Source organism: Buteo buteo, chromosome 10 (genome assembly GCF_964188355.1).
Source record: "Buteo buteo chromosome 10, bButBut1.hap1.1, whole genome shotgun sequence".
In the NCBI taxonomy this organism is placed as follows: domain Eukaryota; kingdom Metazoa; phylum Chordata; class Aves; order Accipitriformes; family Accipitridae; genus Buteo; species Buteo buteo.
The window spans coordinates 83223-110267 of NC_134180.1; the positions used below are offsets into that span (position 1 = coordinate 83223).

The following is a 27045-nucleotide window of genomic DNA, read 5'->3' on the forward strand; positions in this document are numbered from 1 at the left end:
TTGCTCGTTGTCGCCCTCCTCTCCGAGCCTGCGCGGAGCGGGCTTCCCCCCCCCCCCCCCCTCGGCGCGTCTTGGTCTCCCCACCATTTTGTGCTGCGATCGCAAGGTTAGCTGCTTGATTGTGCCTTATTCTCCCGTGCGTTCGGGCTTGAGGCGGAATATCGAAGGGGCCTTGATGGCGGAGAGTCAATCAGCGGCCGGGCTGGGGGACTTCACATCCCTTGGCGGGGCCGCGGCTCTCGGCTCGGAACCTGAAACCCGGCGGCTGAGCGAGCTGCGAGTCATCGACCTGCGGGCCGAGCTCAAGCGCCGTAACCTAGACAGCGGCGGCAACAAGAGCGTTCTTATGGAGCGGCTGAGGAAGGTGAGGCGCGGACCAGGCGGCAGAGGGGGCGGGGGAGGCGTCATCCGGGTCCTTTGTCCCCGGCCCGAGGGCGCTTGGCGCATGCGCGCTCGGGATCTAGCCCGGAGTCCCGAGCTGCTGTGCCGAGGGAGGCCTTAAGGGGAGCGCGAGCGGGGCTGCGGCGGCGGGGTTGCTGTGTCCCTCCGCTGCTTTCCAGCGCTGCGTCCCGTGGAGCGTCCTTAAGCAGCGGCTTGCTCCTTTCCACGCACTGCTGTGGAGCTGTTGCCCTTGCGGGGACTGCCAGCAGCCCCGCCGCTGTGCTGCTTCTTGCCACCGCCCCGACCCCCCCAGCGGAGACCCGCGTCGCCCGCTCGCGCTCCAGCCTGTGGGCACCCGCACCGCCGCCCGCACCGTGGTCGTTCCTTCGGAGCGCTGCTCTGATTTCTCTCCGCGGTGGCCCCAGTCTTTCCCTCGTTCCCTGTCCCTCACGTATGCGCGTCCTTCCCCGGTTTCCTGTCCTGTTCCCCCAGCATATACACGCGCTCTCCTTTCCCGTATCTCTTCTCTTGCTTCCTCTGGGCACGCTTTACCTGACTCCATCTCCCACCTCTCCGGAATGTGTTTTCACAGACTTCCGTGACACCAGAACAGCGTAGTCAGTCCTGACCCTTTTATGGGTTCTAACAGGCCTGCACGTTGAGGAAAAAATACTGTCAGATGCGCTTGAGTTCCTGTAGCGGTCGCTCTCAGTTTTATACAGTTAAAACGCTTATCGGCCGAGCAGGGAGCCTTGTTTATAGGTGAGGGGAACTTTGCTTCTCAATTATAGCTTGATTTGGTTGTGGGGTTGTTACAACACCATACTATTCAGTGTTTCTAACGGCTGATATGGCTGCCTGGCTTTATGACCTGAACTACGGTGAGACGGTAATGTTTCCATCTGACAAATCCTTAAAAATGCTGCCATGGTTTGACTGTAGTAGGCAGCTAAGCACCACGTGGCTGCTCACTTGCCCCCCCCCCCCCCCCCCGCCCCCAGTGCAGGGGGGAGAATTGGAAGGGTGAAAGTGAGAGCAAACTCGTGGATTGAGTTAAAGGCAGTTTAATAATTTTTAAAAAGGGGGAAAAAAAAACAACAGAGAGGAGGAGAAAGAAAAAAACACCCAAGAAAAGCGAGTGATGTAAAAGAAAACAATTGCTCACTGTCAACTGACTGATGCCGAGTCAGTCCCCAAGTAATAGCAGCCCCACCAACTTCCACCCCTGCCAGTTTTATTGCTGAGCATGACATCGCATGGTATGGAATATCCCTTTGGTCACTTGGGGTCAGCTGTCCCAGCTGTGTCCCCTCCCAACTTGTGCACCCCCAGCCTGCTCACTGGTGGGGCAGTGTGAGAAGCAGAAGCGGCCTTGACCTCAGTGCTAAGCACTGCTTAGCAATAACTAACACATCCCTGTGTTATCAACACTGTTCTCAGCACAAATCCAAAACATAGCCCCACATAAGCTACTGTGAAGAAATTTAGCTCTATCCCATCCAAAACCAGCACAAACGCACACCAACAAACAATACAATAGATGTCATACTGCTGTCTCCGATAGGCCATTGAGGATGAAGGAGGAGATCCTGATGAAATTCCTGTGGCCTCAGAACTGACCAACAAGAGAATGCCAAAAAGAACTATCAAAGGTACGGAGTCTAGACAAATACAGTTCCTTTGTTTCCATGTAGCTAGAACTTCGCATATGATGTTGATTTCTTTTGTTTCATTAGGTTTTTTTCTTTTTCCCTTAGGGAAAACGGTAAAACTTGGTTGCGTTAGTGAGCGATAACAAGTTTAAATGATGATTTGACACCTTGCCATACTTCTGTTAGCAAATCTTGAAACCTGTAGATGAGACCATAAGTTGCAGGTGTTTCTGTACTTGCAACCATGAGTGTAGAATTGTGTCAGGTACAGAGCAAGCAGCTACAGCCAGCGTAAGCTCCTGTGGAAAGTTCTGCCAACTTATATTAAGGTGGCTCCACAACAACCTGGGTACTAATTGCCTTGCTGTAACTATATACATTTTCCTTTTTTCATAGAAGTCCTTGAAACTCCATCATCATTGGGATACACTTTTAGATGCAAGAAATTATAGTGGGAATAATTAGAACCATTGTTGCACAAATAACAAAACGTGTTTAACTTTTGTTAGTGTCATATTTCATTTTATAACTTGTTTTGAAAATAAACTGTTCTGAAATAGCTCATTAGTGATTTAAGTATATTTTGCTTCAAAATCATTAAATATTGTGTGGGCCATGTTACATGTGGTTTATTTGAATTGCTCATAACCAGTTCCTAAAAGATACTTTCTGATTACTTTTAAGCTGCTTCCTTTAAGATAACGGGGTAAAAATAGAGAAAGAGCAGTTGTTTTTGAATAGTGATACAAGTTTGCTGGTGACAGATATGCCTAAACATGAACTGTGTCTCCAAGATCTTAAAAGTGAAGACTAATTCTAAATCAGTTTAATTATTTAAATGGTAAGAGGGATGGGTTTTTGTAACAATGATAAGGTGTTTATTTTAAATGGAACACCTTCCTAGGCAGTGTTGTCTTTTTAGGTATTGAAATGTTGTGGAATGAGAGGACCGTAGCTATTGAAATATGTAGCTGTGCTACTTCTATTTCACGCTCATGCTGTTTGCTTGTATCAAGTGGCAAATTGTCCTCTGTTACATCCAGACAGACCTGGACTTCTAAATCAGGGTCTTAATGATTATTTGTTGAAACAAACTCAGTGTTGAATAGATAATTCAGCAAAGAGTAGACATGTTATGAAATTTAGTGCTGTAACTCACTTCAGTGGTACTATATTTAGGAAGAAAACCAGAAGAAGAAGGTGTTGAAGACAATGGACTAGAAGAAAACTCTAGAGATGGGCAGGTAAGTGAAATTATGATTGCTGTTACTAAGAATATGAACCATTTAACCCACAATAAATATACATCTACCCTTTTTCTTTCTGTAGGAGGATATAGAAGCAAGTCTGGATACCTTGCAAGATATTGATATGATGGATATTAGTGTGTTAGATGAAGCTGAAATAGATAATGGCAGTGCTGTAGACTGTGGAGAAGACTATAGTCCTGATAATATTCTTGATTCTCTGTCAGATAATAAAGACAATGTCGAAGCAGAAATGAAAGAACTTCCAGATCAGCTAACAGAAAATGAGGTAAGTGAATAGAGGTCTTTGTAAATTTTCAGAAGCTATTTAATAAGTATACGGGCACATGAATGAGTTATTTCAGTGTAATAGAATATAGGACATGAATATCATATGCATTCTATTTCACATTAACAGCTTTCATGTCCTGCTCTTTAGGTGGTAAATGTTCTTGGACCTGTCGGAGGCTTGAAATGTTCACAGCAGACAGGTCACAGCCTTCTTTACCTTGCAGTAACATCTCTGGTTGCTGTGAAAGAAGCCTGGAATTGAGAGTAATGTATTAGTTTTGGTGTTCTCTCTTCCCATTTATATGTGTTTAAATGTATATATGCATATACCCAGCCATCTAGGTATTTACATACATGGAGAGAGAGAAACATGCTTTCAACTCACATAATTTGGAATTCTTTTCTGCAGAAATAATGCTTTGGTTTAAAGAATTTGTGTTGCACAGTTTTCTCATAGAGATTAATAAAACAAGAAAATCTTTATGTATTGTGTATTGCCCTGTTCTGACATTGCCAGGCTTACGACTCAGTTTTGAGAGCAATTTGCAATGTCTTCTACAGACAGCACAGTCTCCTGCTACTGAATGAAGACCGTAATCTATATGTTACATTCAGTCCCCAAATATTATCCTTCCTTGGATCTTTGTGGGTTGGTTTTTTTTTTATTTCAGGCTGTTCACTCCCAAAACTGAACATATTATTGTTCCTTGCCTCCTTATGTTTTTATTCATTTATTTATTTTAGGCCTGTGGTGTCTGTCTCAACTTTTTATCTTTTATCTTCTGAAAAGAGTCGCTGTGACAACATCCAGTTGGCCTGAAAGGCAATTTTCTGATGTTCTGTAAATTAGAGCTGTTGTGAATCATGTAACTGATGAGCTTTGGTTGAGTCTTACCATCAGCTCTTAAGGAAGGAGATAAGAATAACTTTGAAATAGACAATGTCATGTTGAAATTAAAATGAAAGGTAACTGGAGAAAGATATTTAATCATCAAGAATATTTATATGTTGCTCCTCATTCTTAGGTCACAATCTGAAGTAGCAATTGAGATCTGTCAAAAATACGGGAAAAGATTTCTCATATTATTGCTAGGGAAAATTGAATACAGCAGTATTTCTCTGTAAGGTAATGTTACTTTTTGTAAGAAATGCTATAATTCCTTTTTTACTCTTTTAGGAAGATTATGATGAAATTGAAAACAATTTAGATGCCTCTTCTTCTGATTTAATTGAAATGAAGGTAAATTGAAAATGTAGCTGTATTCCAGATTGTTATTACCAGTACTCACTCTGTGCTCATACTACAGAAAAGCAAACATGACCATAATATGAAATTGTAACAGAATCCAGGACATACATGATCTTGCTCAGAATATGGTCTGTCAGATGAGAATGCCCTATGTTTTTTCCCTACTTTTCAGTCAGCTATCAAGACTTCCTCCACTTTTGTGGCAAATGAAAATGGTCTTGTACTGGTGATTTCTTCTTTTTCCTGCTGATCATATCAAGTAGTAGCTGGGGTTTTTTTTAAACTATGCAGATGATATGGTACACAAAGATTACTTTATCAGTCTCTTTAACATTCCAAATTAGACATGACACACAATTGTGGCTGATATTTTGATTTGGCTTTAACGTGCCAGAAAAATTACCTATGTAAAATACTCAGTTCCAGTGGATGGTGAAAAAAAGTGCTAAATGTAGTAGGTGAATTTGTGTAGTTTTCAATCTTTGGATTGGGCAGGGGGTTGCTATTATTCTGTGTTACGAAATAAGTTTTATGAAATCCTCATTCTGTGTTTATTTTCCCAAACAGAAAATGGAGAAGCTACACTTGGAGCCAGGTACTGTTAAAGAAAAACATATTCCTGTCTTTTCAACTAATACTTTTTAAACCATTAACTATTAAAAAAACAAGCAAACAAACATAATTTGCATTATTTTTATGATGGACAATCCAGATCATGCAGGGTCATAGAGATTGGAAACCCAATCATATCCCCAGATCTGTGAAGTGATGCTTGTCATCTTTGAAATATTTCCAGTGAAATGAAATGGTTTAAAAACTTGTTAAACTACATAAATGGATTTAGAGAAGTTAATCACAGTTTAAAAGCTAAAGATTCTACTTGTAAACAGATCTTGTGATATCGCACACACCTTAACTCTGTTACTAAGTAGAGAGCAGTGAAAGCAGTAAAAAGATATTATAGGGCATTAAAAGGTAAAGATTAGTTGTTACTGGATACAGAAGAAAGAAGAGAGTTTCTTCATGGAAATTTCATACAGATACTTTTCACTTTCTGGACTGCAAACACACTCATGCACCATCAGAAGATGCCCAGTTCTCATGTTGGACTGTCTGCTAAAAGAATTTCACAGAAATTTAAAAATTGAACCCTCAGTGCCTTGTTACGTTCAGTTAAGCATCTCGGACTCTGGAAGCTAACTAGAGAAGAAACAGAGCTGAACGATTTCATGAAGAATATCAAGGATCAGCCAGAAGGTTTTTGTTAAATCTGTGGGGGCATTTTTCTTCCCTGTTAACATTTTAGGGCTGATTTGGTAGTTTGTCAGAGAGCGGTTAGCGTAGTACTTTTAACACTGTGTACACTAGGGTTTTCCAATCTCTGTGTAGCTTAGAAGTTCTCTTGGTGTTAGTGTGGCAGCCATGCCAGTTCCACATTTGTGATTGCTGTATTTCCCTGGTGATTAAATCTTGTGCCATTCTATTCCTGTTAAATCCGTAGAAAATGAGAAAATACTCGACATTTTGGGGGAAACTTGTAAATCTGAACTACTTAACGAAGAAACTTCCGAAGCGGAGCGGCCACATGCACAGGAAGCAAGTAACGTGGTGCCAGGCAAGAGGCTAGCGGAGGAAGAGGACGCTCTTGCTGCCGCTCAGTTGGAGGAAGATGCTTTAGATTTGGACAGCAAATCGGCACAAGCTATGGCAAGGAAGGAAGCAAAGCGTTTAGTTGTAGCAAAAGGGGAGACAAGTGAACAGACAATAGAGGAAGAGAAACCGGACTCTGAATCTTTAGTAGTAGAGACCCTAAGCGATCAGAGTAGCAAACGCTCCCAAGGCCTGGAAGCCTCTAGTGGGGAAACAGCGGAAAAAGGCGCAGGTCCTGAAGCCAAAGGTAGCAAAGAAGATGCCAAGAAAACAGAAGACAAAGCTAATTCTGAGGAATCCCCTGCTACTAAAGAGTCCTCAACCAGTGAGGGCGGTGATCAGAAAAAGAGGTTTGTTTTTTCTCCGTTATAGACCAGATGCTATCTTTTTTTCATTGGTCCTTAAGTGATGCGAATAAGCTGTTTCCTTCAATTGGCCACCGAGACTGATGAAATTGTAGCCTATTGCTAAAGAGTCTGTTTTATTTCTCCATGTGCAGATATTTTTATTTTTTTTTTTAAACACAGAGGGTTTGATTTCTTTCCTTCCTCAACCTTCAAAGGTTGTTTTCTTAAATTACTCTTACTTGTAAACGTCTTCCTAATATAAGTCTGTTTAAGAATCTGACTTCATTATTTCTTGTCAGATTTCTTAAATCAAGTATACAAAGGTGTGTTTTCATTTGCAACATATTTTCTGGTAGGTATTTAATTTTAGCATTTTTCATAATTTATATTTAGTGATTTTTCTTTCTGACTTGAACAATGTGGTGTTTTGTCTTTAGCCCTGTTGAGGAGGACAGAGATACAAAGATAATCTCAAAGGATGAGAAAGGTATGTTTCTTTTCAAAAATAGAACTTTAATGATTGCTTGGAGAAACTTGGTTTTGTACTGAATGGGGTGTTCAGTGAGAAAGCGTTGGAATCTGTGCAGTTGTTAAGTATCATAAATAATTCACCTCTCTGGATTTTTTTTTTAATCTCTTTATGCCGAAAAACTATTTTCCTTTTATGCATTTTCTAAGGACATCTGTGTCACACCCTTTTGTTTGTATCTTGATCATCAAAGGTAGACATTAATACGTGGCAAATATGTCCTTCATGGCACTGAAGACACTTACCAACAGCTGTTAGTGAGTCAAGAGCCTTTTAGCAATTGTGTTTGCTTTGCTAAATGCTTGTGATTCTTCATACTGTCTTCTGTTTTGCTGAAGTAATTTGGAATCTAGTATTCACGTATTTAAATGCCACAGAAACTTACAGCTTAACATTGTCTTCAAATTAGATTGACATTATTAAATCTTTGTCCACACAGATCCTATTTATGGTGCAAATATGCATCATAAGCAAGATGAGAATTTCTTGATCAACACTGTCAGGTGCCTGCTCCTTTTTTTCATCATACTTCTTCCTTTGAATGCATCAGGCTGCTGAGTCTTTGCAGCTCACCCCACCTCTCTATTCTCTTCTGCCTGACCAGGGCGGAAAATTTAGAACTGACTGTTAACATTCTTCTTCCGTACTGCAGGCAGGTAGTTCAGCACGGTAAGCATGGAAGTTCCAGCAATTCCTATAATAGCCAAAAAACTCCTTATGAGATCTGTCTACCAACTGGACAGGGTTTAATTGGGTTTTACAACACAGACTGAACTCATTGTCAGCTGCTTTTTCCAAGATCTGGGGTTATACATGTCTGCAAGCTACTGGACCTCACCATCAGCTCCATTAGGGTCTGTTTACCTCTTGTTTACAGTCTGTAATCTTAATGTTCTCTTATTTCAGAATATTTAAAAGAGTGTTTTTTGCATGCTGTCATTTACCCAGGGACTTGAGTGTATTTTTTTCTGTGGACTGGGAAAACTCGTCTTGAAGTTTGCATTCAAAACAGGCTTCAGGAACCTGGGTGTCTGATAACAACCTTGCCCCTGCATACTTTCCTCCAAAGGATGTGCTGTGTTCCATAACGTTTGTTTTAAATCATTTTATGGCTTAGTAAAGCAGCACTGGGGAGAGGTAGCCACTTCATTATGTAACTTTCTCTGCATACAGAGCAAAGCGGTTGACCCAGAAAAAAGGTACAGAACTACATACAAGTCAGTTCGGACTCATATGTTGCTGTTTCCACACCTGTATGAAAGGATTTTATTTAGGACAAGGAGTTTTCCATGTTCCATGCATTCATTATGAGGGCTGTATTAATAAGTGTAGAAAAATACATTTATGAGCTCATAAGTCTAGACTTGGCAGTTGATTTATGCGTAGCTGAAAGATGTCTCCAGTGTTGAGGGTTGGCTCCCAATACCCATATCGTTCTAGTTTCTAAGTTAGAGAAGATTTTATAGTACCAGTCTGTCTTTATCTTGAAAGTGCAGTACCATTGCAGGAGCACCTCTTTTAAGTCTTACGGGAGAGCAAAAACTGGAGATGTTAAGACTGATCAAAGCTTATTCAAAAAGGATATTAATGTAGTTTAAATAATCTAAAAAATCGACGGTAAAATAGAAGAAAGAAGAAAGTGCTCATATTTCTCTTTCTCCAGGATGCTGGTGCCAGTGTAACTGCAGGTGGCCATTTTAAAATTGTAGAGGAAGTGTGTGGAGTAAAAGCATCAAAGCCTATGGCTCAGCTTTTTGAAACACCAAGACAATATATCTCCCATGTGTTTGCACATGACATACCTTTGTCAATGCAGTTCTTGAGACTAGAAGATGACAGGTGTAGACTTAGTCCGCTATATACAAAAGACCTCTGTTTTTTTAAAGAGATTGGCACAAATGATTGCATGCTTCCCTAGGGAACTTGTGTAAATATTAACAATAATGTTCTCAGTGCTAAGCTCATGTTTGAGACAATGACAAAAAATATCTGGAAGTAGGAGATGGAAAGACACTCAAATAATATAGCATTTTAGAAAGGTTCTGGAAGAAATGTCTCCCCTCGATGAAAGCAGTTCTGAGAAATTCCATACATCACCAAAAAAAAAAAAAAAAAAAGGCAGATGGTTTGGAAGCAGGTAGCTGGACTGAAACCTGCTTCACTCCATTCATTGAAGCCTTGGAACTGGACACTACCAAGACTGATAAAAGGACTGTAAGGACATTTCAAAGGAGACTGTAAACACTGTATCAGCTTAAGTGCTTCGTGTTGAAATGCAAACACTAAAACTTGGAGTTCAGCTCAAACACTTTTTAAACACTAGACTTTGTGTTTTCAGACTTTACAAGTACATAAGCATTTATAAAATTATCTTTCTAGTTTAGATGCCAAATTGGATGGGTGTTCTCTAGTTCTTTCATAGTTAAAGAAAGCTAGGTCTTTTCTAACTCCTGTAACTGAAGTCACAGGCTTCATATCCCTAACTGTGGAATCTGTATGGACAGAAATAGGAGAGAAATTTTCTTGCTTTTTTTATGGTGAATGTCTTTCCTTTGAGAGGTACAGTTAATCTGCATCCCATCCTCATTCCTTTGGAGTTGAGGAGATAAGGAGGGCAAGACATGAGCATACATGGGTGCTAACACAGTTCCTGGAACTCTAGCAGATCTTCTGTCTTCTCCTGTAAGTGCAGTTAGTGGGATCTATCCAGGCACATCTCAAGAGCCACACTTACTTCAGAGATGCCCTAGTCCAGTTTCTTTCTTGAAGAATGACATAACATGCTTCTGTTGTATGTATCAAAGCTTGTAGTTCCATCTTAAAGTTTTTGGACTTGTAATACTACTTGCCTTCAGGAATGTGAATCATGGCAGGGAGAATGTTACGCATTGCATTTCATTTGCTCTATGATTTAAAAAAATAAAAGATTTGTGGAACTGCTGCTTTTTAATTCAGAAGTAGTTGTTGAAATAATTAGGATTTTGGGTATGTTTTGGTTTTGTTTTCCTAATTAGGTCGCACTGCTAGCGGTTCTGGTAGAAACTTTTGGGTGAGTGGACTGGCTTCCACTACCAGAGCTACAGATTTGAAGAATCTGTTTAGCAAATATGGGAAGGTAAGGGTTTGGTTTGGTTTGGTTTTTTTCCACTTGAAACTGTCTTAACAAGACTTCTTAAGCTCCTGTCACTGAAAATACCAGTGAAAGGAATCAAATTATCAAAAATATTGTGGGATATCAAGGAAAAAATTGCCAAAGTACACACTGAATGACTGCTTTTTTATTCTGTTGCTCACTTCCAAACAAATATAAAATTCCATTTACATTCCTTTATTTGAAACAGTCAATGACTGTTTACGTATACTTTTGTCTCCTGTGCTGTAGTAATAGTATCTTCACCCATTGGAAATTCAGTCAACAGTGAATTTAACAGTGCTTATTGAAGACTTCCTTAGGACTAAGTAAAACATGCAGTAAATGTTGAAACATAATTATTGGGGAATATCTTAAGAATTGCTTTGGTACCTGAAATTTTATTTTTGTCTAGAGTTAGCAATTGCTTTAAAGCACTTGTTTGGGTACTTTTGGTGGGGGGTTTTGGGGGTTGGTTTGGGGGGAGCGGGGGCCAGGTCCTGCAGCTGTTATTAATGATAGACAAAATGGCAAGTTAAATCTCCCTGTCGGGAAATTGAACGAGCTAGTTTAATAGAAGGCTGATGTCAGAGACCTCAGTAAGGATTTTTGTCAAACCTTTGAAGCCTATTTAAAGATGACTGTCAGCAGATTGTAGTAAAAGAAAACTGTATGTGCTAGCAATCTGCTATTGAATGTTTAACTAATGAAAATACTCTGGAACTTAAATGTGACTTTACAATAGGTGGCAAAAATGGATTAAGCGTAGCAGCTTTGAGTGTCATGAGACTAGTAAACAAAACCTTTTTAACGTTCCTCGTAGCAATAAAAACGCAATACTTTTCTTCCATTTATTTGTTCAGAATTCCATCTGGTGACCTGAAATGTTGATCATAGAGATGTGCCACAAAATTTTAAATGTAATTAAAAAATAGGCAACAGCCAACCTAGTATTTGCCTCTACTTAGACACCATGGTAACGTTTAGTCATTTAAATAAAATTACTGTTATTTTCTTTGCAGTATTAGCAGAGGCAAACTTCTAGAAGTAAATGTACATCTGCAATAAATCAATACTCAAAAATATGTTCTTTATTCAGCTGTACTTTAAAATATAACACCTCTGTGAAATATGATTGATTTCTGTAATAGAAAGTGAACTGTATTGAATATACGAGCATAAGTAAGCACCATTTATGAAAACAGGTGTTTTATGTGGGCTTTTTCAAGTTATACTTTTGAGGGAAACTTCCTGTTTCTTAAACAAGATTGTAGATAACATTGTGGGTCTGCCTCTTAGCAATGACATGAAAACATTTTTTCGAGGGGAGATGGGACTTGGCGGTTGAGCTAGCATTTGGGTGGAAATTTGCTTACAATTTTTTATTAGGTTTTTACTCCTTTATACTTAAGCAAAATGATGATGTAAAGTTAGCACTTTTTTTTTTTTTTTTTTTTTTTTTTTTTTATAAAATGGGCTTTCTTCAGAACAGAATTCAGTCTTTGGCTCCCATCTATTGATGCAGCTTTTGCAGCGTTGCATTGGCAACAGAAGCATGATTGGCTCCAAGCAATGCTTGTTTTGTATTTGTCCGTCTCTTAAAAATAGAAATTTCCTGAATGATGATGGACAGGAATAAAACAGAGTAGAAATGGAGCTTGTACTTCTTGCTGTTATATGGTGGGCACTTGTTACAGTGAGTGTAATACCTTTATTTTGGAAAGGTGGTAGGTGCAAAAGTGGTCACCAATGCTCGCAGTCCTGGTGCTCGCTGTTACGGCTTTGTTACGATGTCTACAGCTGAGGAAGCAACAAAGTGTATTACTCACCTCCACAAAACAGAGTTACATGGGAAAATAATTTCTGTAGAAAAAGTGAGTACTGATCCTCAAAGATATCCCATTACCATCAGATTGTACAAGTGATCAAGACCACATTCTCAGCTGATGATGTGCAAAATATATTTCAGGCAAAAAATGAACCTGCTGGGAAGAAGCCAAGTGAAAAAAAAGAGAACGAAGCAAAGAAAGAAACAGTCAGTGAGAGGTACTGTTGTAAAAATTCTCTGTGCAAAGGTGTTTTGCTGTTCTTCAGTCTGTGTTGATTTGTCAGGAAAAACAAAGTCACAGTAAGAATTTCTGTGACAAACATTCAAAAAGAGTGATGGATGCATTTTTCCAACTTTTACTACAAGGTAAATTTCTGTTGATGTTCAGTGCCTAACTTAACACACTTCTGTTATGTGCTTTAAGGTAGGCATTGGAAAATTGCATTTTCAAGCATACCTTTTAATTTAGCTATGTTTGGGTTTTAGTGAAGATTGTGGTGCTTTCATGTCATAAATCTATAGGAAAGACTATTCGAGAATTTTCATCAGTATGTCACTGTCTCCTTGTTAAATTTTTTTCTCATAGTAATAAGTCTTTCTCAGGTAGTTGTGGTCACAAACAGTTAAAGATCAGTTGTCCAAGATCTTGTTTCCAGAACATGTTCCTCTTCAGCAGTATGCTTTTTCTCTCTAGCATTACTGAAAGTAGCTGAAAAAGACACTAAGACAGTGAATAAGACACTAAGTCCTTTGCTTTAATTATCTTCTTGAGGTGTAACTTCTATTAAATGCTATTTGCTGAGAAGTTTTTGCCTTTATCTCACCTAGTTGCCCAACAAAAATGGTTCACATTGGCACTTCATAATTGTCATGTTGTATAAGAAACTTTGTGGGCTTTAAGCACATGGTGGTGTGAATTTTTCCTTTTGTCTCCAGTTGAGGTATCTGAATCGCAGGCAAGTTTTTATGACAACTGCACAGCATGGTCCAATTGTCTTATTTTATGGTGTAGGAAGTTGTAGAAGGAAATCTTTGGAAATCTAATTATTACTCTCTTATCACATCAGAATTCTACTTTGTTACTGTGTTTCTTTTCTCTTATTCTGTACTAGTCTAACCTATATCAATATCTATCTATAGACCTGGCAGTGTTAAAAGGGATGAGAAATCTGACCAAAAAGATGATCCTAAAAAGGCAGAAGACAAAGATGAAAAGGAAAAAAAAGATAAAGATGAACTGAAGTCTGGTTCATCAGATCAACCTAAAACTATTAAGTCGGGTAATTTGGCTATTCTTTTTTTCATAAAGTAAAAGATATGGTGAAGTATGAATAATTAATTATAGGTAGTTCTTTCCAAAGAACTGCCAATGTTCTAGAATTATTTCTGGTTCTTAGTTGGAAATCCAGAAGGTATAAAGAGGCGGCGGGGAGGGTATTTGACATTGGGTCATCCTTAACAGAAGCGCTTGGAATAGGTGTAGTGAAAAAATGATTTTTGGAGAGAGGGTTAAATGCACATTTTCGCATTTTAGAGAACATATGGCATAGCGATGAGTGGTGTGGGTTATGTAGTTTGATTGTTTTTTCCATCTCTTTCCCCTCAACCCCTGATGTATTTAGCAAGTAAAGGAACAGAGAGAACGGTAGTAATGGATAAATCTAAAGGAGAACCTGTAATTAGTGTGAAAACATCAACTGCATCAAAAGACAGAGTAAGTAATGTTTCTGCATGGGAAACATTATGTGTTGGTTTTCATTAGAAACAAATACTGAATCCTGCCAAGCTACATGTAATCCACACTTGTCTTACCAATTTGTCCAATTAGAGTTTCTATAACATGCATTTAGATCTTAATTAGTAAAATACCTTTCATATGGCTGATACCATGTTCAGCAATTAAATCCTGCCAAACATAAGTAGGAAGGCAAGTATTACTCTGTTAATATATGGTGTGTCTGTAACATTAGAAAAAGAACAGCTTTTTTTAAAAATGCGGGACAAAGCTTTGAGACATGATATGTATGAATGGAAATGTATTGTTTGTGGTAGTTGTCCTTTTATAAATGTACTCCATTAAGTGTCTCTGCTTCAATATTAAATACAGAGCATTAAGAGCCAGGATCGCAAATCAGAGAGCAGAGAGAGACAAGGCATTGTGCCATTTGACAAAATTAAAGCACAGCGAAAAATGAGGGAGGCAGAGCAGCGCCGGTAAGAGCAACAGTGAAATTGTTTGAAATCTATTTTTTTCTAGAATGAATACACTTTTATTCAAATAACTAAGAGATAAAGTGGGGTTTGATTTGTTTTTTACTTGTCATTTGTTATATGTTTGTGGGTCACATGTGTATTGAATTGGGAAAGCTCCAATTATTGACTCTGTTAATACTAAGCTTGAAAATGTGTTTGGGGAAAAAAAATTGCAGTTTGTTTTTTGTTCTTGCTCCATTTTGTGGTTTAGATTAAGTATGCTGCTCTCTTTAGCTAAGCATGCATTATAGTAGAGGTGAAATGATAATTTTAAACTTGCCACACTCAAATAAACAGGGAAGGAAAGACCAGGAGAAAAGCTGTCTTTCTCAGAATAAATGTCTTTTTTTTAGAGCATTCAAAGTCTCCATAGTGTTTGAAACAAAACAAGATTAATATTTTTGTATTTAAGTACATTGTGTCTATAGAGAAGTTGGGGGATTTTCCTGCAGCCTTTCAAAGTTTCCACATTGTATCTTTTTAGTTAAGAACCTAAGTTAGGTATTTAATTATTTTTGGTGGGGTTTTATTTCTGTTTTCATGATGTTTAACACAGGATAAAGGTGGTAGTGGCCATCTTTCAAATTCCTTGCTAAAACTGTGATCTGAATTCCATGTTAAAACATTTTCCACACATTACAAAACTTTATTAGTTACCTAAAGTAAGTTGAATTGGACAGGGGGAAAATGCTTTCATCATTCTTACTGGAGAGGAAAAGGTTTCTCTGTCATAGGTAGATTTCTGAGCCTTAGTGGAGTCATATTATCCAGGATACTGTTCTGGCTTCTTCAGAGATGTATGTTTTATTTGAGTAGAAGGAATGAGCTTGGGGCATTTGGATTCAAATTCTCCTGACCACATAGGACTATTTTCCCCCACAGATGGGATTTGTGGGAGTAATATGATCAGTCTCTAGATACAAGTAATTCATGTATACGCTGAGTGTCTTCCCTCTGTGCCCTCCCTCCCACACACCCCCCAGTATAATTTCAAGCAGCTGATTCAAGTTTGTGGTCACTGTGGTTTTAACTTTTAATACTACCTTTTCAGGTTTTTTTTCTTCCTTTTTAACTTCCTTTATTTGTTGAAGTATTAGATCTGTAACCTTTTGGGATTTTTCTGTTAAAATAGCACACGTGAGCGTCGGGAGAGACAGCAGCACCTGCAGACTATCCGGGAACGGGAAGAAAGGGAGAGGCTTGAGATTGCTCGTGAGAGACTAGAAATTGAAAGGCAGCGTCTTGAACGAGAACGGATGGAAAGAGAAAGACTGGAAAGAGAACGAATGCACATAGAGCACGAAAGGAGAAGAGAACAAGATCGCATTCAGCGAGAAAGAGAAGAGCTGCGACGCCAGCATGAGCAACTGCGCTATGAGCAAGAACGTCGGTCTGCAATGAGAAGACCATACGACATAGATGGCAGGTAAAACCAGCAAATACAAATGATGCAAGTGGAAAATGTTGCTGCCAGGTTCTGTCCCATCAGCCTGTGCTGTAAAAAGCTACCCGTATGCTCTCAACTTCCATTAATCAGCAGTTGTTGATTGCATTGAGATTATTATGTTTAATAGCCCGTCAAACTATCCTCTCTGAGGTTTTTCTATTCCCTTTTGAACTTAATTACCCTTCTTCTGGTTTGCACAGTTTGGAAGGAAGGAACAATATCAAAAGCAATTATCTTGACTATTACGTACTAAAATGAGTACGTTCTTTGTTTCAGGAGAGATGATCCATACTGGCCAGAGGCAAAACGAATGGCAATGAATGATAGGTACCATTCAGATTTCAGTCGCCAGGATCGCTTCCATGACTTTGATCACAGGGATCGTGGCCGTTATCAAGACCATTCAATAGACAGGTTGGTGTCTTACCTCCATGTGTGTTGCTGTGGCAGTACACTGAAATTGAAAGACAAAAATGTATTTAATGTCACATTTTCCTGCCTTCACTGTGTGTTTGGTTTAAGTGTGTCTTAGTGGCTGTGGACTTTTTCTTACATAACCATGAAGACATCTGTACTGTGCCATGAGTTAAACCTTCTGGCAGGCTTGTTCAGTGTCTGCTTGCAATGCTCTTTCACACATTTGTAAGATTATGAAAAATTTCTAAATAATATTGTAGGCATCTAGCATCTTAATGAGAATATCCTGGTTTATACCTTAGGACTAACTGGGTTTTCCAGGAATCCAAAATGTGTGATGGTTTCCATATGTTTCAGCTGTTTGTACCTTTTGTAGGTAATGTTGGCACAGGATTTTTCATCCATGTTGTTATGTAGATGGATTTTTATAGACTGCTGTATGTTTTACTACCACAGTCTGATTTTAATTGTCTGCTTGTAGGAGAGATGGATCGAGGACAATGATGGGAGATCGGGATGGACAAGTGAGTTGCTTTATAAAGCTACAGAAACATCTTAACTTCTTATAACCTGGTTTTCTATAGTGTGTGTCAGATTAAATTTCAGTAGTTAAGAATTAAATGGTATCTCCCAAAATATGTCTTGATAACCAGATTATCTTGTTTTCTTTAATAAGATGAAATTTACTTCAAAGACTTATTATAAAAGTTAGACATAGTTATTCTGATACAAATCAAACAAAACAAGTGAATTGTGTCAAAAAGGTAGAGTATTCCAAAAGATGGTGTAGAAAAGACAAAGGTACAAAGTATGCATAAAATTCACTCTGTGAGGTTGCATGGAAATAACAGCAAAAACTAGTAGAGATGTTTCCGTTTTTGAGGGCTGGGGGAAAGACCTTCAGGGCACACTCAAGCAGTGAGAGATTAATTTTGTGGAGTCACGGAATCCTCAAGTGCCCTTTACTGATGGCTAAGCTGTGAGACTCAGAGGGACCTGGATAGGCTGGAGAATTGGGCAGAGAGGAATATCATTAAGTTCAACACCGGGAAATGCAAAGTCCTGCTCCTGGGGAGGAATAACCCTGTGCAGCAGTACATGCTTGGGACCAACCAGATGAAAAGCAGTTTTGCAGAGAAGGACCTTGGAGTCGTGTTGGACAACAAGCTGACCGTGAGTCAGCACTGCACCCTCCTGGTAAAGAAGGTCAGTAGCATCTGCATCAGGAAGAGTGTTGCCAGAAGGTCCAGGGAGGTGGTCCGTCCTCTTTACTCGGCACTCATCTGGCGTACTGTGTCCACTGCTGGGCTCCCCAGTACAGGAAAGATAAGAGCTTACTGCAGTAAGTGTAGCCTAGGGCCACAAAGATGATTAAGGGCCTTGAGCATCTTTTGTATGAGGAGAGGCTGAGAGCTGGAACTGTTCAGCCTGGAGGAGAAGGCTCAGGGGTTATCTTATCAATGTGCATTAATACCTCATTAATACCTCACAAGAGGGAGGGTATGGAGAAGATGGAGCCAGGCTCTACTCAGTAGTGCCCACTGAAACACATGAAATTCCATCTGAAGACAAATCAAATCACCTTTAAATCACTTTTTTTTTTTTTTTAAACTGTGAAGGTGGTCAAACACTGGAACAGATTGCATGGGGAAGTTGTGAAGTCTCCAGCTGTGAAGATACTCAAAACCCAATGGGAGACTGTTCTGGACAGCCTGCCCTGGCTGACCCTACTTGAGCGGGGGGGGGGGTGGAACTAGATGATCTCAGGAGGTCCCATCCATCCTAAATGATTCTGAGATTGAGTAATTGCAGGAGACCAACTTTAAACAATGAAAGAGTCTGGTTTGGGCAGTCCTGTAAGTATTCTTTGCCTTTTAGCATTATCCAGATGAGCGCCATGGAGGACCAGACCGTCATTCACGAGACTCTCGGGAAAGCTGGGGTAGCTATGGATCTGACAGAAGAATGAGTGAAAGTAGAGGGATACCCCCACAGTCACGGTTAGTATACTTAACTGAAATTACTTTTTCTTGTGCATCTAAGGAATATTTCCATATGTCAAAGTGGGACACAGCTTTTGGAAGTACCATTCTTTTTTATCTAGCTTTCACCCCAAGTCTGTTCTCTGTTGGATGGACTACAAATGAGTAGCTCTTTCAGCTTGCCTTGTGCATCAAAACAGGCATTTTGGCATGATTTTTTTTTTTTTAATAACTTCACATCTGAAAGTCTTCATGTTTTCAATTAATTTTACCTAGCATTACTATCAAAGCTTGGTATTTTCAGGGTAGTGGTTCTTTCCCAGTTTGTAGTTGTTGGAAGCACCATCCTGTCAGTCCTTTGAAAGGAAAACAATAAAATGCTTACAGATTGGGGGGTGTGGGGGGTGTGTTTTGAGGGATTTTTTTGTTTGTTTTGATAAGTCCTGTGAATAAGCAAGCGTACCGAAAACACCAAAAATAAATTGACTGGTCAAAACAACAAGCTAGGATGTTTGGAGTAAACTGGGACATCAATGTAGCATAAACCAGATTAAGAAATCCTATTTTCTTATTTGCCATGTTAGTTGGATTGAACAGAAGACTTATTACTGAGATTTGACTTAACAGATAGCAGTACAAGATTTGCATGTGCCTTGGTAAAGCATTTGAGTTAGTTTGTGACTTAGTTGTTTTACTTGAATCTATTTTGTGTGCTCTGGCTAATGTGAGAAGGTATGAATTTCATACTTCTGCAGGGATGGACGTGACTGGGGAGATCATGGTCGAAAGTTTGAAGGACATCAAGATCGTTCATGGCAGAGCAGTGTGGATGGAGGAATGATAGGACGGGATCATGAGAGATGGCAAGGTATGCTTCTGGCACAACAGCTCATTAGTTGTGCTACATAAAACAGAAAATACAGGCATTATTATCCTTGGAGATGAAGTAAAACTATTACTTTGGATATAAAGGAAGCATTTTAACTTTTTTAGGTGGAGGTAGAGGCAGACCTGGCCATGTGATGCATCGTGGAGGCATGTCAGGGTAAGAACTTTAAAAAGAGCAAAGTGTTTATTTCCCTTTCAAGGGGCATTTCTTCGGTTTAAATTGGCCAAAGACATATTTTATGGGGGCATCAGTTAGATATCTGATTTGTTATTTAAATGTCAAGGAATAATAAAATATTGCCATGGGTTTTATGTACTGCATCTTATTGAAGACTGAAAAATCACGCAAAAAGTTTTAAAAGAATACCCATTATATCAACGTGACTACCAGAGTCACAGGAGAAAATTAAAATATCTGAATCACTTTCTAGGCGTGGAGGTTTCATGCAAGGTGGCAACCAAAGTCAGATGATGCATGGAGGAGGAATGCAAGGAGAAGGATTTGCTGGCCAGGAGAGAGCAAACAGACCTAATGATCCTCGTTTCAACCGTCGCTACTGAATGTGTTTTAATTTTTAATGCAAGGTGGCAACTGAAATTAATCTGTTACCCAGGGTTACCATTAATTGTAACTTATGGGCTACTGTAAGCGTAATTTTTTTTTTAAGCTGCTGCCATATTATGTCACTCAATCCAACGTGAACTCATTTGTTTTGTAATGTGTTGTTCATATCCCATTTAAAATGTTTGTTAATGAAGCATTCCATTTTCCATAAATAAAAGCCAGTTTACAGTTAATTGCTTTGTTTCAGCAGTCCCTGGAAAACTAATATATTCAACTGTATGTTAAACCATGTAACTTTCTTTCAAAGGTGAAGTATCAAAATGCCTTACAGGTGTTCCTTCGCACTTTCAGTAGCACACAGCTCCCAGAAATACACTAAATACTGTGTTACTTTAGATGTGTCAAAATCAACTAGCATACATGCCAGCATGAGAGAATGTTAGTAGATTGCAGTTATTGAAGTCTGAACACCCTACCACTGCAAAATTAAGTTGGGATCCTGTAGGACCTGTGGTGAAGAATTTTTTTCATCTTGTCTCATGTAATAATACTCTTGGCTTTCTGAAAAAGTCTACATACTCAGTTACCAGCACAGCTTCTGTAAGAGAAAATGCACAGGTACTTGCAAAAGAATGAGTTTCAAGTGCAAGTCAAAATAATTTTTGTTTAGCTTCTGATAGCTCCACCAATTTCAGGCCAGTAGTTTTACCTAGCAATCCATAATTTCCTTAAGTAGATTAGAAACAGCCATTGGCTGTGCTTCAGCATCATTTTAAGAATGTGTTGAGAACTAACATGATGAAGATTGGTGCAATTGATCTGTCACTTATAATTAGTCTTTGTGCAGTCATCTCTGGAGCAACATGGCCTTAGCGTTTCTCACCAAAGATGGCTTTTGTGATGCCAAGAGGAAAAAATCCTGTTACTTTCATTAGTAGGTCACTGGTTTATTTCTATCTTCAGAGATGTTTTTTTCTCAGTTACCCGAAGATTTTTCTTTTTTTTTCATTCATTTCCTACAGCCTGCATTGTTACAGAAAGTGAAACTCTACAGGTCTTTTTCATCAGGGTTGAGACTTGCCAAACTGGAGGAGGATCCCTGTGGACAAACCATCTAAATTCTAAAAAGCTTCTTTGATTGCAGTGGGGAGTTGCCTGAGGCTGTCTGGATCACATTGACATCAACCTCAGTGTGAAAGTTAGTTTTTGTTTTAATGGTGAAGCTAAGGCCCAGAAAGACTTAAGTCATTTGTTCAAGAGCACAAACTAGGGCTGCAAACAGAAAGATTTCCAGACTGCTACACGTAGTAGCAACTAACTGTAATAATTCTGTGGGTCTGGCTAGAATCCAGTGCCTCCTTGCTTTTAATCCTTTAAATGATCACCTCTGATACAGAGAAAGAAAAGAGTGGTGATATCCCAGACTTGCTCTGCTTTGTCCTTCCCAATTCAGATCATTGACCATTAACCATGAGGACAAGTGAATCACTCCCACTAGATGTAACTTATGGCTATCCCTATTACTGTATCTGGACTTCTCTGCAGGAATTGCATGGAAATGTGACGCTCTAGCACAACTGACCTGTCCCTTTGTAGCTTTAAGGAGAGCATCTTTTCTTGTCCTCAGCAGGTACGTAGCATCCCAAAAGGGATTATGAGATTTCCCCTCCAGCCAGGGCAGGCTCTATTTACAACACCACACAGTCATTTATAAGCATGAGGAACAGTGCTATCTGCTGGTCTGCTACTTAAGAAGTTTAGAGAAGTCAAGAAAGTTGTGTCTATGACCCAGACCATTGCATCAACAACCTAAAGATTGACTCAAAAGGTATTTTATCATCTGGGCAGACAGTTACTCTAACAAAAGAACCTTTTTGACCACCCGGGTAGGGGGGAACAACAACCAACCAATCAAACTGGAGCCTCTATTATCTCATTATGATGTTTACTGCATCTGAACATCATACTTTAAGAGAAGGCTTTTTTCCCACCGGGTTTTTAACTGAACTGCATTTCCTGCTAATTCCGCACCAACTACATGCATGTTTCTGATAACGGTAGCAGCCAATCACTCAAACCTTGACACCCGAGTCAGTGGCTGTGATATCTGTCCAGTCTTTATTAAATCCAATGCACGGAAATGATCGGACAAATTCTGGTTTTGGGGTTGTGGGTTTTTTTGGTTTGGTTTGGGTTTGGTTTGGGTTTGGTTTGGTTTTTGCCTGGTGCAAAGATTTCTATGGGCTATCAAAAAAAAAAAAATCCACACAGCATAGATGGAGACAAAGCTAAACAGCTGCCTTCTATTCCCCAATTCCAAATAAACTCAGGATAGAGACAATGTGACCCAACTTTAGCAGAGTCTCAGAATGTCCACTACAGCTGTAAGCAGGTTGCATCTCTGGTTAATTACTGCTGTAATCAACTGTTGTAATGTGTAAAGCCCACAGTAAAACATAAACATACTGATTAATTCAGGTTTCCATAGGACAGAAATTGGGTTTGCATAGGGTATTTTTTTTCAAACACAAATGTGATTTCCCTGATTTTAAGAAATCTTCACTCATTGAACTTTTGCAGGCTAGAGTCCTCAAGGTAGTTCTAATGAATGTCACCAAAATCATTGTTTGTTTGTTTTTTTTAAAGTCTGTTAAATGAATCAAAACCAACCAACCAACCAAGTTATTTTAATACTGCTTATGCCTGTCTTACTCATTAACCTTACTGACTCTGCAAACTTGTTGGGTATCTATCTCAGCAATGGAAGGACAATTTCCAGACCAGTCCCAGCCTTTCTGGTCCTTAAAACGAAACCAAGTGAAGCACGCAAGCTCTGCGATGAGAAAAGCAAAATAACTACATTCAGAGGAAGTGGAATAATCCTACGAACTGAGAAGCAAAAGTCAGGTGTGTTTTAGCATTCAAGGCACTATGGCAAATGGTAATCCCCCAACAATTTCAAGCTCACACATGAAACCTATACCTGGCCTGCAGACAGAGAATGTTTGATGCTAACAAGCATGCAAGCAAGATCCTGAGCATGTGCCCATTTCCAATTTAACTGTGCTCTCCAAGGAGAAAATCTAGTTACAACAGCGCAGCAGAGCGAGCTGCTTGCCCTACCATGTTTGTCCCTCAGTATTTTGGTTTAGTGTTGCTGTCATGGCCTCTCAAGTTGGCAGTTCAGGTAAGAAAGTTCTTGCTTATGTTTGTCTGATCTCTGAAAGCTATAGCAATGTGAAATGTAGCTTTCACTATGTCAGCTGCTGCTTGTTTCACAAAGGAAGATAGAGTCTACTGGGGCTAGCTAATTGAGTCACTTAACAGCTCTGTCCAAACAGGGAAAACCATCTCCAAATGTTGTGCGAGGTTTTGACCTGGTATTGCATGACTCAGAATGAGTGGTCTGTGCTGTTAGCATAGAGGAACTTTCACAGCATCTGGCTCTTAAAAGGCCAGCCTAGTGTATCTACACTAGAAGCCTAGCCTCTATCATCAGCAGAAGGAAACAGTTCCTAACTGTTTTGGAGGCTTTCACTGACTTTGGAAGTCTGGTTAACTAATCCAATGCCATAGTTAAATGGCATAAACCCTCTATAATTCACATTTACTTCATACACATACTAAAGATGCTGGTGGTGCAGGGTGTCATCTGTGCTTCTTGGGAACTGTGCTGGAATGACAATGCTGCAGGAAGTGTGAGGATGAGAAAGTACACTTCATGCCAACTCTCTTGCCTTGAGAAGGCAACTGAAGCATTTGTGCAAGCTGTCCTGGTTTCAGCTGGGATAGAGTTAACTGTTTTCCTAGTAGCTGGTACAGTGCTATGTTTTGAGTTCAGTATGTGAAGAATGTTGATAACACTGATGTTTTCAGTTGTTGCTCAGTAGTGTTTAGACTATAGTCAAGGATTTTTCAGCTTCTCATGCCCAGCCAGGGCACCTGACCCAAACTGGCCAACGGTGTATTCCATACCATGTGACGTCCCATCTAGTTTAGGAACTGGGAAGGGGGGGGCAGGGAATCGCCGCTCGGGGACTGGCTGGGTGTTGGTCGGCAGGTGGTGAGCAATTGCCCTGCGCATCATTTGTACATTTCAATCCTCTTATTACTACTGTTGTCATTTTATTAGTGTTATCATTATCATTATTAGTTTCTTCTTTTCTGTTCTATTAAATCGTTCTTATCTCAACCCACGAGTTTTACTTCTTTTCCCGATTTTCTCCCCCATCCCACTGGATGGGGGGTGAGTGAGTGAGCGGCTGCGTGGTGCTTAGTTGCTGGCTGGGGTTAAACCACGACACAAGCCAAACTAGGATGCTTACTAAGTGCTGATGTACAAAAGAACTGTATTCACTTGTACATACCTTCCTCTTCTTTTTAGTAAACTTGAATTACTTAAGATCATTCATAAAACACCACTGAGAAAGCATATTACAATGAAGAAGCTTTAGAAAGCAATCATCAAAGGGAAAAAAAGTGGTACAGAAGATCATTAAAAGCATGGAGAACTACAGTTCCAAGCATACCAGAGGTACAGTATTCTACCTATTTGTACATAGAGTGTGTACATAAACCAAGACCATACTTTGTTTAAAGTGATTACATTTTGTTTGTAGCAAAAGCTAGAGAGATGAAGACTCTCTTGATGACAGCGTCAGAATTTTCTTAGTGGTAGGTTTGGCCTGGTGGCATGGGGAAGCAGACACAGAACCATTCACTGGAGTTCTGAACCTCAACTCTACCTCTCCCCTTATGTTCCGGGACATCCAAGCTGCAGCTAAGTTTTTTCAGAAAAGACTCGAAGATAAGCACAGAGGCCATCCTGGAGACAATTCTTTTATTACTTCTGGTGGTTTGCAAAGTAAAAATTAAACACTGCTCTGGAAAATTAAGTCCTCTGTTTTACCAAAGAGCAGTGAAAGGGTAGTCAATGGTAAATTCAGCTTCCCATGCACACTGACCCTTACTCTAGTGGGAGAGAAGGGAGGTCTGTTCCAGTAAACTCTGTTCTAGTGCATCTCTAGCTGAGCTATTTGTTATGTGAGCTATGCTGCTTTTCAAAGTTGGTTGCCTAAGCTGCAGCAAGCTCGTTGGACTGTAAAACGGCAGATAGCTCCTGTCTCACCATTGGAGTTAATTTGATTATGTACTGTAATTGCCAGCATGTGCAGGAGCCAGTCTGCTGAATAGCAGCCATGCACAAGTATCTTAGCTCTGTTATTTTCTGGTGTGTGTAGCCATGACAGAAACTCCTGCTGGAAAAGCTGTGCTGCTTCAAGGGCAGTTGCCATTGGGAAGCCAAGGAAGAAACTGGGGTATTGATAGAGGTTATCGAGGCTCTAGAATAAGGTGAAGCCTCTGGCACCTGCATGACAGAAAGAACAGAAGGACGGGGGACTACTAGGTAAAGGGCTAAAAGTAAAACAAGAGTTGCCTATAGGTCTGTAGGGAAGAGCTCACAACAAAGAGGGAAACAAACAATTTATCATCCCTTAAGAGAGGATACTGACTAAATTCCCAAGCCAACGTGTGATGTTGTGCCTGTACAGCTGCAGAAAGCCTATGGTACTGGAACTAATGGAGGCAAATGTTATTGCATTGAACTGTAAGAAACTAGGAGCTAATCCCCCTTCCTCTTTTCCCCTGTGCTCTCCCCCTGCCCCCTCACTAGTAAAGCAAGCACTATATGGAATGCAGTTTTGTAAGACTGGGAGCTGATCGCAGTGCTCCAACCCCCACTCCCAACACCACTGCTGTTGTTGGTAACCTTTATATGTTACTCTTGCTATTTCCATTGTACCCTGAGATTCTGATGCGCTTGCCAATCCTACCTAACCCAGACAAAAAAGTTGAACTATATCATTCAGCAGTATATCCACAGCTGGAAAAGGTGGCATTTGTTTGGTTGGGTTTTCCCCCCGTCTTGTGTCCACTGCAATTTCAATTTGTTATTTTTTTTCTTAGATGTCCACTTCAAAACAGGTGAGCCTAGATCATTCTGCCACGGCTTCATAACAAATGGTTCTTTTGAAGGATTTAATAGCACCAAGGATGGTACATACCACGTGGAACTCTGCTAGAGTATTCAGTAGCAACGACAATTCTCCAGGTAACTTTTTTCTTCCACCATGAAAGTGACATAGGTAAGGCTCTGGTTCTTTGACAGGGTGTTGAAATGATTGACTGAAAGAAAACAATACTGAGCACTGAAGGAACACTTATCTCTTTTCTTGCGATTCAAGAGTGCTGTTTATACATTGACCTCAAGCAATTATAACTTTGAAAGCTTTAACTAGGACTCTTGTTGTTTATTAAAATGTACAGTTTTACCTTGGGGGAACTTCGCAATAGGGAAGTAAAGTGAATGACCAAAAGATGTGCACAAAGCAGTGAGAAAGGTAGGATGGAAGCCAGCAGTCTTGTCTTGCCTTGCATTTTATTCTCTGTCAGAATCTGGAATTAGAATCTAGAGGACCCAATTCCCCGCTGCTACTGCCCAAAGTATGATCCTTATGACCTTTTGTCTTATGCAGCCAAATATTGCAATTTCTCTTTGTAAAAAATTAAGCCTAGAGACTTTTGAGACTGTCCTGTGTTCCAGAAATAGAAGGTTGTTCTCTGAACCTTAAAATGATTAATCTTAGAAGAATCAATTTCAGACTGGGAACCAAGGAAAGACTCCACTAGAAGCACTGCGAACAAGGGGATCTAGGGCTCATAAAATTACTTCAGCACTTCAAAAGAATGATCATATTGTAGGACTGGGGCTCTTTTATTTTTGTTTGGACCAGCAATACTACTTTTCTTTTATAAAGACTGAGCAGAGTTAATGCTTCATGACACAAGCTGACAAACACACACAAATGTGCGTCACTCCCCTCTCCCTCATTCAGCTGGTGCACATGGTAAAAACAACTTTGAGCACATTCCAATGCTCTGAGTATCAAGGGTTGGTTGGGATCACAGTTGCTGGTTCAAGGGTCTGGCAATGCCATCGGCCCTACAGCCACATGCTTTACTTTCTTTCCTTTTGTGTTTCAGAAATTGATCATCCCATTGGTGGGCACTAAATAGTAGACCTAGGGGATGAGTGGAGAGTGACATGGGCAACAACTCCAATTCCTGCTGCTATGCTGCCAGTGAGCCAAATCAGAGCCTGTGCCACTTAACAGCAGCACAGTGCAGG

At 39.9% G+C, this 27045-nt stretch overlaps 1 protein-coding gene across 2 annotated transcripts; it reads left to right on the plus strand.

The window, feature by feature from the left end:
* Nucleotides 1–59: 59 nt before the first annotated feature.
* On the plus strand, nt 60–20089 carry LOC142035540 (scaffold attachment factor B1-like). 2 transcript variants are annotated; one of them, XM_075037654.1, is made up of 21 exons: nt 60–364; nt 1946–2033; nt 3213–3277; nt 3363–3569; nt 4749–4811; nt 5388–5415; nt 6322–6820; nt 7255–7304; nt 10361–10461; nt 12201–12350; nt 12446–12522; nt 13445–13584; nt 13927–14018; nt 14412–14518; nt 15690–15983; nt 16281–16418; nt 16903–16945; nt 18300–18421; nt 19159–19271; nt 19397–19448; nt 19723–20089. In XM_075037654.1, the coding sequence occupies exons 1-21, from the start codon at nt 176–178 to the stop codon at nt 19850–19852; spliced, it is 2748 nt and encodes a 915-aa protein (XP_074893755.1). In that variant the 5' UTR covers nt 60–175; the 3' UTR covers nt 19853–20089. The 2 variants fall into 2 exon arrangements, with proteins under 2 accessions (XP_074893755.1, XP_074893756.1); XM_075037655.1 differs by lacking the exons at nt 60–364; nt 1946–2033; nt 3213–3277 and adding an exon at nt 3720–3835 and having other exon boundaries at nt 3442–3569.
* The last annotated feature ends 6956 nt before the right edge of the window (nt 20090–27045 follow it).

Coding starts and splice junctions, on each gene's coding strand:
- LOC142035540 (XM_075037654.1), top strand. CDS start 176: ATGGCGGAGAGTCAATCAGCGGCCGGGCTGGGGGACTTCACATCCCTT. Junction 12,351..12,445: donor AAATAATTTCTGTAGAAAAA/GTGAGTACTGAT, acceptor AATATATTTCAG/GCAAAAAATGAACCTGCTGG. Junction 15,984..16,280: donor CCATACGACATAGATGGCAG/GTAAAACCAGCA, acceptor TCTTTGTTTCAG/GAGAGATGATCCATACTGGC.